Here is a 15,479-nt window from a genome sequence, read left to right as displayed (position 1 = left end):
CATCAGTTTTTATATCCAATTTTCTATATATTGCCACAGAAAAACAGTAATAAATTCTGTTTCATATTATATCCCACAGTGCTCAGGCTTTGGGGAGGCCACTCTGACCTCATAGTGTATAATTATAACTTCTGAGTATTAGGAATTTCACCTCACAGCTGTGCCCTCTTAGCTCAGAGATATACATTTCGGAAGAGACTGGCTTCTTCCACAAAGGGGTGTTTGGTGGGATGGGAAGGTTGGTTTTCTGTCTGTCTTGTTGGTTGGTTAAATAGTTGAATAGTTCACAGACATATTTAAAAAAGAAATATTGTTTTTAAATTTTAAAACTGATAAACAGGAAATTTAACAGTCAAAACTTAAATTTAGACCAAAATGTAAGATCTCATCTTTCTCTTTCTCTCTTTTTTTGTCTGTCTTTTCATCAGAATGACAACAGTGCTACAGTGTTTGAAGGCCAAAATTAGGTTTGATTTTTTTTTTAATAGTAAAATGAATTTAAGATGATAACTTCAGTCATCTGATACTGCAGACAGTACTTTGTGAACTCTGTTGTGATTGATTTTCTCCTTAGGGTAAGGCCATGTCCATCAGTACAGAATGTATTTACAGATGCTTGCTAAAGTGGGAGGGGGAAAGAAAAGGGTTAACTCACAGTTGGGAAAAACATGCTTCCACTTGTCAACAGGAGCTGCCCAATGAAATTTGAACTTATATAAGGTTGTATTTGATTGTAGTTGAGTATGTTAACAGCCACATGAAAGGTGGAGATGAGAAAATTTCTGGCACTTAAGTTGCATTTTTGAAAATGTTGAAAAACTGATAACATTTTCTTTTCTTTTTTTTTTTTTTCTTTCTGTTTTTGAAGGGGGGTGGAGGCGTTTGAGACAGGGTTTCTCTGTGTGACTTTTGGAGCCTGTCCTGGAACTTGCTCTGTAGACCAAGCTGGCCTTGAACTCACAGAGTTCTTCTCATTTCTGATTAAAACTGTATAGCTGTGATTGAAGTGAAGATGATTCTCTTCGTGCCTGGAATTGAATGAGGTTACTTTTAAACAAGTGTCTTCATTTGCCCAACCAGTGTTGTTCCATGAAAGCCTTGTCATGGAGCAGACCCTGTAACTCCTCTGAGACGCTCGATTTTTCCTCCTGGAGAGGACGTATTGTAAGCACCAGGAGTATCTTTGAAGAAGAGCTAGCACAGCAGCTCTCACTCAACTCCCTGGACTCCTTTGTGGGTTAAATGATGCTTTCATAGGGGTCCCCTAAGGCTATCAGAAAACACAGATATTTACATTACAATTCATGACAGTGGCAAAATTATGGTTATGAAGTAGCAACAAAAATAATTTTATGGTTGGGGGTCACCACATGAGAAGCTATGTTAAAAGGTCACACCGTTGGGAAGGTTGAAAATGACTGTGCTAACAGAAGGAAATGGGAGAGTGGTGAACTGTTTGGGTTTCCTCCAGAAGGGTATGTTTTTTGACTTCTGATTGCTCTGGTTAATGGGATAGTGGAATAGTGTTTCCTTAAGCAGAAATTGAGCTCGGGAGGAAGAAAGCCTTTTTTTTTTTCCCCTGTGTGTATCTGGGGGGCGGAGTATTGTTTTGATTTTGTTTAAAGTTGAAGTTATTCTGGCTACTTTTGGAAACCTTTTATTTCTGACATGTAAACTAGAACTAACCTCTTTGCTGTTTGTGATAGAGATGATTTCCTCTGTTTGGAGAAATTGATAATGCAGGCTGAAAGCCACTGGCTCTATGGCATTTGGGTTGAATTCATATTTGCTTTTAGATGTCACTTTCTTTTCAGTGGCTATCTCAGTAAAGGGGCATTTGTAAAAATGGTTCCCCAAGTTAGAATGGCTTCTCAAGGTTTTTCAGCTTGATTGATGGTGAAAAATGATAAGTGCTAGGTAGAAGCCTCAAACCATGCTCTTAGACTTAAGTTTTGATTATTTATTCATTTGCTAATCTACTATGTGGTTTTGGTCTTTTGAGAAAGGATCTTGCTATATATATCTGGTTGGCCTGGCCTGGAATTCATTATATAGCCCAGGCTGGCTCCAGGGCATAATAATTCTGCCTCTTCCTCCCAGTGCTTAAATTTTAAATGTGAGCCATCACTCTGCACTGGACTTGGTCTTTCCCAAGCTACAATTACCCTCTCTAGGGCGCTGAGCTCCCAGTAATCCTTTCAGATAATAGGTTTAAAGTAGTGATCCGTGGAGTTTCCAGCTGTTAACAGGCAACAGGTTAGGTGGACTGTAGGCAGGAACATTTTTTTCAGCCTTATCAGATATGACACTGTGATAAGTCAAGGAGCATCTGTATTTCTTAGAGTCAGGTATCAGCTATTCAATTTGTAAATACTATAGACAGTCAGTGTTTATCAAGATTTTAAAGATTCAAGTTTCCTCAGAGATAATAAAGTGGCAGTATGGCTTGTGGATGTTGCATATGAGTTGACCCTGGCTTTTCCAGTTGATGTTATTAGCTCTTTGTTCCCTCATATATAAAACTTTTATGTGATTGAAATTGTTTTGTGGGTTTAATGGGGTAACAAATATAAGAGCACCAAGAAGCAAGCTGGCACTCTCTAGAGGGCTTCCTTTTGCTTGTTCTGCTGCTTCTCAGTTTAGTGTGTATCGACCACTAAAATGTCAAATGATGTTGTTACTAAGTGGTAGTATATGTTGTGTTGACACAATAACTAGATAAACTTTTCTGAATACAGAATAATTATTTGCATAATGCACGCCATAGTTTTTTAAAGCTTTAACATCTTACAAACTTAATCTGTTGTCCTTGTTTCAGTATTTAAATGATATCTCCATACCTACTTGACATGGGTGGGAGCCTCAGTCGGCCTCATTAATTCAAGAAGGTTCTGTTCATCTTAGATGAGCTGTGGTAGCTGCCAAAATGAGCACCTTGAGTTACTTTCTGTTTCACTAATGTTCCTGTTAGCATCTTTCCTATAGAGTGAAAATAGGAACAGTTAACTACCAGTCAGAATATCTGAAGTCTCCTGTAGTAACACTGCTTACTACACTAAGTCAAATCTTACGCCTTTACTGTTCGTCTGGGCAGGAAAGTATTTGTGTATCTCAGGCTTTCCACTTGTGTTAGTAGAAAGCAGCTGACTTCAGAGCCCATCTCCACAAATGTGCAAAACCCATCACTGCAGCAACCCTCAGCCCTCTGAGTCTTTCCTCAACCTTGGGAAAGAACCCTATGAAGATCCACTCCCATGACCAACTAGCTTTCTATTCAGATTTGAGATCTCCTTTAATCCTCTCTGCTTTCCTGGAGCTTTTGTCCTAAAGCCCAACACCAGAATTGCAGTGTTCCTTCCTTGCTTGGTCTACTAGCATCTGTGGTTTGTCTTTTCTCACACATTATCTGAGTACCCTAAAGAGATGGCTCTGGTTAAGAGCACTAGCTGTTCTAACAGAGTACCCAGGTTCAGTCCCAGCACCCACATGGCAGCTCATTGCTGTCTATAACTTCAGCTCCAGAGCATCTGACACCCTCATACAGACATGCATGCAGGCAAAACACCAATGCATATGAAATAAATAAATCTTTAAAAAAGAACCAGAACTAAGCAAAAGCAACCAAAATTAGATCTTGCCTTCCTTTTGAAAGACTCATGACCTCTTCATCCCTCGGCCTCAACAGAAGAATCTCTGCAGCTGTTTGATTCTATTTTGGCCTCTCCAAACATTAGCTGAACTTTTGTCTATTATTGTGATAGCAATTTAACAAACTAAACATATATGAAATTAATTTACTCTATACTATATGAACTTATGTTTCTCTTTCTAGTAATTATCTTTACCTTTTAAAAATCTTTTCCAGAAGAAAATGTGCAGCCTATTTGAAGTTGAGAATCTATGTGTTTCAATTCATTTATTTATTATTGTGAATAATATTTGCAGTTTAGAGAAAAGGGAATATAGAACTAAATTCTGTACTGACATGTTTGTGTTTCCATATCCTGTGATGTGCTTGGTGAGTGCTATAGGAGTAAAGAAGGGGGGGACTCATAAGCTGGGAACGAAAGGGACAGTTGGTGCCCAGTGGGAACATTTGATCTGATTCCTACTGTCAGTTTCTAGTGTTTCCTTCAGTGATTCTGGCAGACATGTGGCTAACAGTCTAGGTTGAACATAAATGGAAGAAAGAATTATATGCAAGGAGTAGGAGATGGGGCAGAAAAAGTGGGTCAGACTTAGAAGTGAACGTAGATGTAGTCTACCTGGTGGAGGGCCTTGGGGAAATGTGGTGAGTATTATCACATGTATGTTACTGTTAGATCACTAGCATAAGTAGCTAGCTGGCCAAGCATCTCTATGTAAATAGAGCAGTGGTTTGTGTATTTTTTTGTTTTTTTTTCTTTTTCTTGGTGACAACTTCCTTTAAAAACAGAAAGCTTACCTATCACTTAGTACATTTAGAGTATTAAAATTCTTTCACTCCTTAGCTGACTCCTTTGTGTAAGCACAATGTTCATGTGTGGAGAAACCTGTCCTTTTTGTCTTGTTCAACTTCATGTCAATCATACTCTAAGCACACTACCTTGTATAAAAATGATAGGTGTTAATTAAGCAGACAGGTTTTTATTTTAGGTGGATAAACTACACTCTATGGCTATAAGATTTGACTTCTCATCCCTTGGAAGTAAAGAAGTCATAAATATATTAGCACCTCACAGTAACCCAATGGATTGCCAGTTTATTATAGAACATGTTTATAGAATGTGTGTAGAACACAACTTTGAGTATAACTCATTGGGCCAAGGCTTTATTTACAGCCTTAATGTAAAAGAATTACAAAAGCATCCTTCAGTGCAGGAAGGCAGCACTTTGGTGTACTTTGCATACTGAAGGTAGATGTGTCAGATTGACTTTCAGCCAGCTCCCCCACTCTTCACTCTTCTGCCATACTTTATTATGGTCTACATATTAAGCAAACATGGTGAAAATTAAGACCCATCTTAGCTGTTATCTATGGGTTTAACTAAATCATTTCTTCTAAGACTCACTTCTCATCTTTTAATAAGGAGAGTATGATGTGGTCTATATGATCTTCTTTAGTGTTAAAAATATGATTCCATGATTGTTATAGATTATCATTCTTGTGTAGGAATCCGTTTGACTGGAGGATGTTTGACATGGCTGTGATTTTCTTAAGATGCTTTTGGAAACCAGTGCTCTAAGTGCTTCTTGTGTGGTTTACTTCATGGCACCATGCCTCAAGAGACAGTACTCTACACTCAGATTTCAATGAAAGTCTCCTTAGGAAACTTAAGCAGTGCTACACTAGAGAGAAATGGTCTATCTCACCTACCCTGGGGCCAGGTCCTATTTTGAATGAACAGTGTCGTTTTGTTCATTTTGTGTCCTGAGTGCTTTGGTGGTTCTGCTTTTCAGCATCCTTTGGTACTTGCTGATCAGGTTCATAACTATGGTTTGGAAGATACTGGAATAAACTATGTTGTAAAATAGACATATGTAGCAGGCAACTTTTTCCTTTATAGTCCCTTAGTTAGGAAGCAAATGAAAGTTATATTGTTCACTGTAGCTTTGTTTTTTTTTGTTTTTTTTTTTTTGTTTTTTTTGTTTTTTTGTTTTTTTCGAGACAGGGTTTCTCTGTGGCTTTGGAGGCTGTCCGGGAACTCACTTGGTAGTCCAGGCTGGTCTCGAACTCACAGAGATCCGCCTGCCTCTGCCTCCCAAGTGCTGGGATTAAAGGCGTGCGCCACCAACGCCCGGCTCTGTAGCTTTGTTTTTAAAATGTATTGTGATATATGCCCAGTTCTCAGAGACATTTTTGTATTTCCACACCTCAGTTTTTACTCGATTTGGAAAGAACACACCGGGGCTTTCCTGGGGCTGTTCTAGATATGTGATTGTTTACACCACAGCAAGTCACCTGCCAGAACACTTTGTGCTGCCATACCTGTACTACGGATTGCTTGGCAGGTGTTTAAAACTGCTGTCATCTTTCAAGAAGCATTAGTCAGAAAGGAAGTGGATGCAGAATGAGCAGCAAGCTTAAAGCAGCATTTTATAACCAAATATAGAAGCCCATCTGTAGAAAAGTCTATCCTAGCAACAAATTAGTCAGGACCTACCTGACAGGCTGGTACCTACCTCAAGGCTTGTATCCAAGGTAAACCTGTGTCTGTGGAGGATTAAACTTGTGGTGATAATGACTTAGCTTTTTAATGCTCACCCTTGTTTATTTTGTGCCCAATTTTCTTTAGGCTAGGTCTTCAAAATTCTTAAACCATTTAATGCATACTTGCTTCTCCATCTTCGGAGGAACTATAAAATTTGGTAATTCTTGTAACTTAAGAGACCCTATGATCTCTTTTTTACAATGTATAAAGTATGTTAACTGTGTCACACAAGTGGCTTGTATGATCAGTTCTTATTATTTGGTTTTCTGAGGTGATGGGAAGCTAACTTCCAATGATATTTCTCATCTTTTGATATGACTAACATGCCCCTATTTTATATGAAAACTGATCCTTGTGTTAACAATTTTTTGCTATGTGAAATTGCATGATGTGGGTGGGGAAGGTGTAAGACCAGATTCCAACCCTGCCCACAGGGTCCTTGTCAGATTCAACAACACAGTTCATATAGATGTACTTTTCTTTGTAAGCAAAGGACAAGTATTCCAGGAATAATGTTTTTATAATCAGCAAATCACATTTGAACTCTATAATATTAAACATTTCTGACTTACATAAAGTTTCCATATTTTATCTTAGAATTTTTAATATTAATAACTTTATATTTTTTCAGTTTTAAGTCACTAAGTTTGTATTTCATAATTTTATGCAGTATTTATTTCAACTATCTTGTCAATACTTGTGATGCCTAGTTTAGTCTTTCCTTGTTAAAGACATGTAATAACTATTTCTCAAAAGTAAAAGTTAATGTTTCCTTACATGCTATTAAATATCCTCCTTTCAGCATATTTTCAGGATTTCCATTTTCCTGATTTGGAGCTTAATTTTCTTCTCTTATGTAAATTTTTCTAAACTAAGAAAAATACTAAAACTAGTAACCTTAGAAAACCAAGGATTTCTGATTCTATTAAAATAGTTGTTTAGAAAATAAGCATTCAGTTACAACACCCTTCCTTTAGACTGGGATTGAACCAGAAGCAGGTGCAGAGTTCTAATGCTGAGGAGAGAAAGCATCCCATTGTGGCAGTTGTCCATTGTATATGGGGCAGGTTCTCATGTTTGATTTCCAACAGGCTTGAGCTTTCATCCCATCAGAGTGTAGTGAAGCTTTTACAGTGGGTGCTTGGAGTTGTCATGTGTTTACTCTAGAATATAATTTTGCCTTGAGCTTACATTTCTTCTTTGTTATTTATTTAAGTTATTTCTGATGTTCTTAAACACAGGTTGGTTATCCTTGTTCTTAAATGCTTGGGGAGCTTTGGAAATTTCAAACATTATTTAGTTTGCAATAGTTTCTGTGTATTAACTAGACCATTAGATTCAATGCACATGCTGCTTTGCTGACATGAGAAGTCCTCATGAATGAGGTATTTCGCACTCTTTTCAGAATGCAAAAGTTGTTACCCTTTTGGCATTTGAGCAAGGTATTCTTTTAGTTGTAGAAAATGTTACCCCTTCACATAATCTCACTCACTTGAAAGGAGCCACAGAAACTGCACACAGGGACTTAGTGATGCGGCACTTCTGTACTAGGCACAAGGCCCAGTCTGATTCAGTCCTAAGAAAGTGAAAATAGATGGCTTTCTTTTTTTAAGAAAAAGCAGAACAAATATTAGTTGTTTACATATAACAATTAATTGAAAGCTTTACTATGATCCATGCACTGTGATCTGTAGTATGTTGGATTGTTTTGTTTACTCCAGTGATGACCTGAAAAATCCGTACATTCACTGGAATCTTATCTGTCTATACAGCTCTGTCTGAATATAGCTCTGTATGTCAGCTGTCCTTATAAACTGATTACCCAGGAAGAGCATATGTTTCCTTTTTTAGCAGTAAACACTTAGATATAGATATATGTCCTTCATGTTTATAGTTATATTGTAGACACACAAAAGCAGAGTAAAGTAAAAGAGAATGTTTTTGTGGTACTTCACAGAGAAAGCCACATGGTGAGTAAAAGAGGTTTCAGTACCTAATGACAAAGTTTTCTTGCCTTTTTTCTTCCTAATGGCAATTGCTTCTAGGAATTCTCTATTGACTGAATTGAACCCTCACAGAATTCAGACTGAAGAGCTTCTCCCCTCTCTTAACCGTGTTTAAACATAGGACCTATAGAGAGGTACCAAAGTTAAATAAAGCCATAAGGGACATCAAAGCAGCACTTGGGAGAACACAATGAGTAAGTACCTCTCTACAAGCCATACAGAAGGCCTGACCAGAATTTGATCATACTCACACTTGATCTCAGTCTTCTGACCCCAAGAAAGAAATTAAAATTCATGCGGCAGAAGTTATCTTGGTAATGATAGGCAGCTCTTGGTATCTGCAATTTGGAAAAACAATTCCAAAAGGTAAAACTTGAACTTACAGTGCTCCGGTCACTGTGCTCACTCTAAAAGGAGTGATAGAAGCATACCTGCTATGATCTGCCCCTCCACAAAGCCTCCGTCTTCCCCTAGCATTTGTTCCCCTGATGTGCTTTTGGGAAGTTGCCCTGAATGCTTGTGAATGGACCTGTTCTTGAATCTACACATTTGACTCTTGTAGGTGGATGCTAAGGAGTCCCTGGTTGTATGAGACAGTGGGACGGTTGTTTCTTGTTAAAACTGTCCCCCAAAATTCCTGCACCGTTTTGCATTTTCAGCAGAGGTGATTGCTGCTCTTCCAGGTCTTCAGCTTTGCTGTGGTGGTGACTGGGGTTGTAAGTGTCTGAGGAGTGCTGTGGCATTGTGGGCTCTAGTTCTCCTGCTTCCTTCCCATCTGTGTCTTCTTGGGTTAAGTGTTGCTTCAGAAATTTTGCCTGTTCTTTTACATTACATTTTTTTCTTGTTGAGTTTTAGATTTTATATTTCATATTCCAGTTCTTCATCAGGAATTTATAATGTACGGATTCTATCCTAGTCTGACTTCCTTTATTATCTGGTCTTTCACAGAGGGCAAGTTAATTTCAGTATCACTGTAGTTACTCCTTAGTTTTTTTCTTCATTTATAAATGTGATAATTTTTTAATGTCATGGAGGCTGAGAAGTAAGCTTTCACACCTCCCTCTTCTCCCTTTTTAACTAACATTATGCTACTGTATAAACCAAGCATTCCTACCTACCTAAGTCACTGGGTCTCTAAATTAGGCAAATGTGAAGCTTTGTGTGTAGATCACAGCCTGCACAAAAGCAACCATGTTTAAAATACAGGGTAATTGTTCTGGTGGGCAACAGAAAGAGTATTTTAAATTAAGTACACTATAGTGTGAGTGTGTGTGCGCGCCCACCCGCCGAGAACCATGTTGTGGTGAAACAATGGAGCTGGCACTCTATGGATTGATTCATAGCTATTAAGAGCTGGTAACTTTTAACACTGCATTTCAGCTTCTCTGTCTTAAATAAAATCATCCCTGAGAACCATTAAAGTTCTCATGGTTTTGTTTTTTATCAGAATTTTTATTACTGCTTTTTTCAAATTTCCTATGGGAGTATTTATATTCATTTTCATCCCTTCCTTTTTCCCCTCTAAGTCACCAGTTTCCCCCCCCTTCTTGAATTCATGACCTCTTTGACAACTATTGTTACATATATATAATGTTTTCTACCCTGTATTTGATTTTTATATTGTGTGTTGCTTATTTTTTGTAGTAATTTCAGAGCTAATGTTAGGGGAAATGTCTACAAAAATTCTAGCTATACCCTTTTTTAAGATAATAAGGTCAAGCCAAGTGTTGTGGTGCATACTTAAAATCCTAGTATTCAAGTGAATGAGACAGGGAGAACATGAATTCAAGATGTAGGCACATAGTGAGTTCGAGGTCTGTCTGTCTGTCTGTCTGTCTCTTTCAGAAATAATAATAGTAAGAAAGAAAGGAAAAGGGGTACTGATATTTAAAGGAAGTACTTTATCCTCTGCTAACTGAAACCTAAAGATAATTGAGAAGTTTTTAGTGACAGTACCCCTTAAAGACTTTTTGTGGGTTTGACACAGGGGTCTCATTATCTGAGGTTGGACTCAAAATATATTATCCACCTACCTTAGTCTTCTGAGAGCTGGAACTACATGCATGAACCACCACAGAACTCTTTAAATGTGTGATAGAATATATCTCTGTGGGTATAAAGAAGCAAAACTCATTTTCCTTGACTACTGTGCCCACATTAGAAAGTTTCTTTTTGCCTCCATGAGCAAGAGAGGGGAGAGCAGATTTAATAGCCAAGAAGCAAAAGACAAACAACATCCAGCAGGGATAAAGACATGTTCTAACTGCTGGATTCGATTTTATTCATGTGCTGTTGTGACACATTGTTCTTTATTTGGTTTTAGCTGGAACTATACTAATAATACAACTTTTGTAACTAGAGCTAAAGTTCACTTAATATACACAGGGACTCAAACATTTATCGAATAAAAAGTCCTTGTCACCTATGATACTCTAAGATGCTATCTCTACAAACCTTTAATAAGTGTTTGACACCCTAACAGCCTTCCCACCCCAGCACTCTTCCAATTTCTCTGGAGGCTTCATAACTACTTTCATTGCTCCTCCTCTAACTTTGTCTAGGATTTTCAAATTTTAGTTACTGCCTTAAAAAGATAACTTTCACTCACATGAGCTCATTACTTTTAAGGCAATCTTCACTGTGGATGAGCATCATGATTCCTCTGTTTTCCTGTAACATTTTAAATTATGTGTACCACTACCCTAATCTACATATGGTTAGGTTTTTTATTGGGTGAGGAACACAGGGATATTTAGAGACATTGTAGCTTCATGGAACTCTGATTTTCACACACACACACACACCCCCCGCACCCATATCTTCCCTCTCAGAAAGCAGTCTATGTTCATCTCCAGTCCACAATAGGTACCACTACTCATCATTCTTTAATGCTTCCATGATGTCCCCTGAGCCATAGATGCAGGAGTTGTGCTATGGGTGTATCCATTAGGACCGGGCTCCCCACAATCCATTGATCTTTGCATGGTGTCCAGTTGTGGTTTTCTACAGTGGTCTCCATTTGCTGTAGAGAGAAGATCCTTTGACAAGATTTGATAGCTACATTTACTTGTGGGTATAAGGATGAAATTTAGAGGGTAGTTAAGGAATTGTACTGATCTAGCAAAGTGGTGGTAATAAATTCTCTTCTAAGATCCATGACCGTCCTAGCCCTGGGGAGCTGGCTATGTTTCTAGGACAAGGAATAATTTCCTTCCTTTTGAATGGGCCTTAAAATTTTAAGTCTCCTTAGACAGCTGGTGGTTACCACCAACACGTGTGTGCCTCTGTTGTTCCTTAGTGGATATCTTGCCATACTGGTCATTGTAGTTGTTTGTAGTTATCACAACTCAGTAGGACTATTCATTTCTGCCCTCCCTTGGCAGCTTACACAGTACTGTCTGGTACAGTGGAGGCTATCCCACAGAAAGGAGGCTTTCATGTTAGATAGAGTTCTGATCATCCAAATCCTATTTCCTAAGTCTATGGTGTCCTCAGCAATAGGGGCTTACCTTCAACCTCAGAGGGGCATCTAAAAGCTACATCCAAAGGCCCTATATTGTTTGAGGAGTCATTTGAACTACTCTGACCACTTGAAAGGCAGTCTCTCATGACTGATACTGGGGTTTTTTTTAGTCTGTGGTTATTGTGGGAATCATTGTCATCCAAAGTGGCACAACTTCATTTAAGCAATAGATGGAAGCAGGAACACATGCATTTACATGCATTGTCTATCATTTTAGGTAAATATAAAAGTTATATGATTCCTTAAAGTTTTATCAAACAACCTTGTTGTTACTTGAGTTTTTGCTCCCTCTCCACTTTTCTCTCTCTTTTTATATTACCTGTATCCTGCCATTTCAAGCCCTCATCTCTACCCACCTTTGTCCCTTTATAGTTTTCTCGATATCTGTGGTTACTCCCTTGTTCTGTGAGAATTTGGATCTATGAACCACAGATGAGAAAAAAAAATGTGACATTTGTCTTTCTGGGTCTGTGTTCCTAACTTGGGATAATATTTTCTAGGTCCATCCATTTACCTGCAGATTTCATAATTTCATTTTCCTTCATAACTATATAGTATTTCATGGTGTATATGTGCCATATGTTCATTATGCACTCATCTGTTGAAGGACATTTAGGACAACTGTAGAAGACATTAGGATATATGCTGAAGGATGTTTCCTAGCTATTGTTAATAGAGCAGCAGTGAACTTGGATAAACAGTTATCTGTAGAATAAGATGTGGAGTCCTTTGGACATATGCCAAGGAAATGATCTAGCTAGACCATGTGGTAGATTTATTTTTAGTTTTTGAGGAGTCTGCATACTGAATTCCATAGTGGCTATATCAGTTTGCATTTCTAACAGTGGGGATAGGGGATTAGTCTCCTTTCCCCACAACTTCACCAGTATTTGTTGTCACTTGTTTCGTTGAACTTAGCCATTCTAACTGATGTGTGATGAAATCTCAGAGTTGTTTTAATTTGCTTGATTGCTAAGGATGGTAGGCACTTTAAGATATTTCTTAACCACTTTTTATTTCTTCTAAGAATTCTTTGGAAAGGTTTTGTTGTTTGTTCTTTGTACATACTAGATTCTGCCCCATTCTGTAAGTTGCTTCTTCACTCAACTGATTTCTTAGCTGTGTGGAAACCTTTTAATTTTATGAGGTCCTACTTGTCGATTGCTGCCTTAATTCCTGTTCAGAAAGTCATTTCCTAAACCTATCTCTTACAGGCTACTTCCTATGTTTTCTTACAGCAGATTTAGTGTTTCAATTGAGGTATTGTATACATTTGTAGCTAATTTTTGTGTGGTGTGATAAATATGGGTCTAATGTCGTTAATCCTGCATATGAAAATACAGTTTTCTCCACTATTAAATGTCTTCTGTATTTTCTCCAGTGAATGCAATAGAAGCAAAGTAATACAAATATCAATAAATCTAAGAACTGGGGCCGGGCGTTGGTGGCGCACGCCTTTAATCCCAGCACTCGGGAGGCAGAGGCAGGTGGGTCTCTGTGAGTTCGAGGCCAGCCTGGTCTACAGAGTGAGTTCCAGGACAGCCTCCAAAGCCACAGAGAAACCTTGTCTCGAAAAACCATAAATAGATAGATAGATAGATAGATAGATAGATAGATAGATAGATAGATAGATAGATAGATAGATAAATCTAAGAACTGGTTCTTTGAGAAAATAATATATTCTATAAGGAGATATTAGGGATTTTCTTTGGTCAAGTAGAGCCTCTCCCAGCTGCATTACTTCTCTTCCCCCTGTAGTGACCTCCAAAAACATAACTGTTCAGGGGCCTAGAAATATGTGTCAGCAGTTAAGACCACTACGGACATGGCGGATAACAACCATTTGTTACTTTAAATTCCCAGGGGATCATGCATGTGATACAACATTTTTACACTCAGGCACATAACATATACATAAAATTCATTGACTATTTTTAAAGTGTTGATATAGTTTCTTTTGTTGTTTCTCAGAATCATAACAGGATCATCTATTAATCCCATGAATTCATAAAAGCAGATAATGTGGTATTGTATAACATGTGAGTTTACCTATGCATGTGAAACATACACTTAAGTTATATTTTGATAAATTTTCATTTACTAGGAATAATGAAATAGATTTGCCAAGTTTCAGATAAAAGATACCTTAATCTGAAATGAGTAATCCATTTTCCCTTTTAAAATGACCTAAAATGAACACAGAGCACCCAAATAGCACTGTATTGAGGTGAAAGAACCTGAGTTTTCAGCATCTAATATGTCCTTTAATCTTTTATTGCCATCCCTATGACACTTTTATAAAAGCAACATTAAAAGATGCATAGTTAGAAATAATTTCCAGTCACAATCTTCTCTGGTAAATAAAATTAAAACATGCAGTTAAAGAATTAAAAAAAAAAGATAACTCAATGCCTTAAACTTTTTTGTGCTGTGATCATTCTGAGATGTCTTTCACATTATAATTGAACCTGCCTCTACGCCTTGGAAATACAAAAGCCACAGTAGTAGTAGAACTTGACCGTGCTGTTTAGTTTGAAAAGTGTTTTGTCATTTATATTTAAAATGCCAACTTTATCACCTCCACTGTCTGTAAAGAACTTAGTGAGAAGTAAGCTACCCAACTATTTTGTCAACTTGTTAATAGTTAATATTTATTTATTAGGCATCAAATTTGAGTTTATTTTTTTCTCCTCAGAGTCTTTAAGTAAATTTTGTAGAGCACATCCTTCATGAAGTTATAGAGGAAAAGAATATTTGCAACACTTTCATGTCCCTGCCTGAAATCTTTGAGAATTACAACCTTGGGCAAGTGCTTATCTTGGCAAGCAAATTATTTTAACCTGAAGTTTGCTCAAAGTACAGTGAGAACACTGAATCATAGCTTGAGATGTTACTTTCTATGTTAAAGTGAAAAGCGGAAGTCCAGATTAACATTTCAGTCGAGGATAAACCTCATTTTAAATACCATGAAAAATTGAACACATAGGAAAAACAACAACCTGCATATTTTTGTCTTTCCGTCTCTCTGGGACTAAGTATTTGGAGAAACACCGGTGAAGGAATTATATCAGAAAGCAGCCTGCTGTCTTAGCATCAGCATGGGTTCTTTAGGGATCTCCACAGAACCCTCTGGGCCAACAACACAACCAAATGCAACCCAGTCTCAACCACTGGAAGCCTTGCCAGGCTACAAAAGATGGCCAGTTCAGACCCTGTAGTCCTCACCTGGGTCTCCCTTGTCCTTCCAGGAAGTTCCCTCTGCACTAGGTGTCCTCATCACTCCCCCAATGCTTCTTCCCACTCCTGTCGCCACCAGTGCCCAGCCTTCCTGCAAAATTTATTCTATTTCTGATTCCCAGTGATATCCCTGTATCCCCCCTACAGCCCTCCTCTTTGCCTAATCTTCAGGGTCTGTGGATTGTAGCTTGATTATCATTACTTAACAGCAAATATGCAGTTATAGGTGAGTATATACCATATTTGTCTTTCTGAGTTTGAGTTGCCTCACTCAATCATTTTTTTTCTAGTTGCATCCATTAGCCTGCAAATTTCATGATGTTAATTTTTAACAGCTGAGTTCATTGTGTAAATGTACCACATTTTCTTTATCCATTCTTCATTGGAAGTATATCTAGGTTGTTTCCAGTTTCTGGCTGTTATGCCTCAGAGTGTTATAGTTATATCTTGAGGTAAATCAAGTCCCAATTTTCTGAGGAACCACCATTTTGATTTCCATAGTGGCTATACAAGTTTGAACTC

General features: G+C 37.8%; 1 protein-coding gene across 4 annotated transcripts in view; it reads left to right on the top strand.

Moving 5' to 3' along the window:
* Spata5 (spermatogenesis associated 5) overlaps positions 1-15,479 on the top strand; it is a 150,783-nt gene that overhangs the window by 101,978 nt on the left and 33,326 nt on the right. The window contains exon 16 of one of the 4 annotated variants that reach the window (XM_005069693.4): positions 429-467. The exons of the other annotated variants lie outside the window; for them this stretch is intronic. Within the exon in view, the coding sequence (XP_005069750.1) occupies positions 429-467 (39 nt within the window). The remainder of the gene's footprint in view (positions 1-428; positions 468-15,479) is intronic. 4 annotated transcript variants of the gene reach the window in all.

This window comes from Mesocricetus auratus, unplaced genomic scaffold (assembly GCF_017639785.1).
Source record: "Mesocricetus auratus isolate SY011 unplaced genomic scaffold, BCM_Maur_2.0 Super-Scaffold_100011, whole genome shotgun sequence".
Taxonomy (NCBI): domain Eukaryota; kingdom Metazoa; phylum Chordata; class Mammalia; order Rodentia; family Cricetidae; genus Mesocricetus; species Mesocricetus auratus.
Note: the sequence above shows the minus strand (reverse complement) of the source record. Positions and strands in the feature narration are given on the sequence as shown.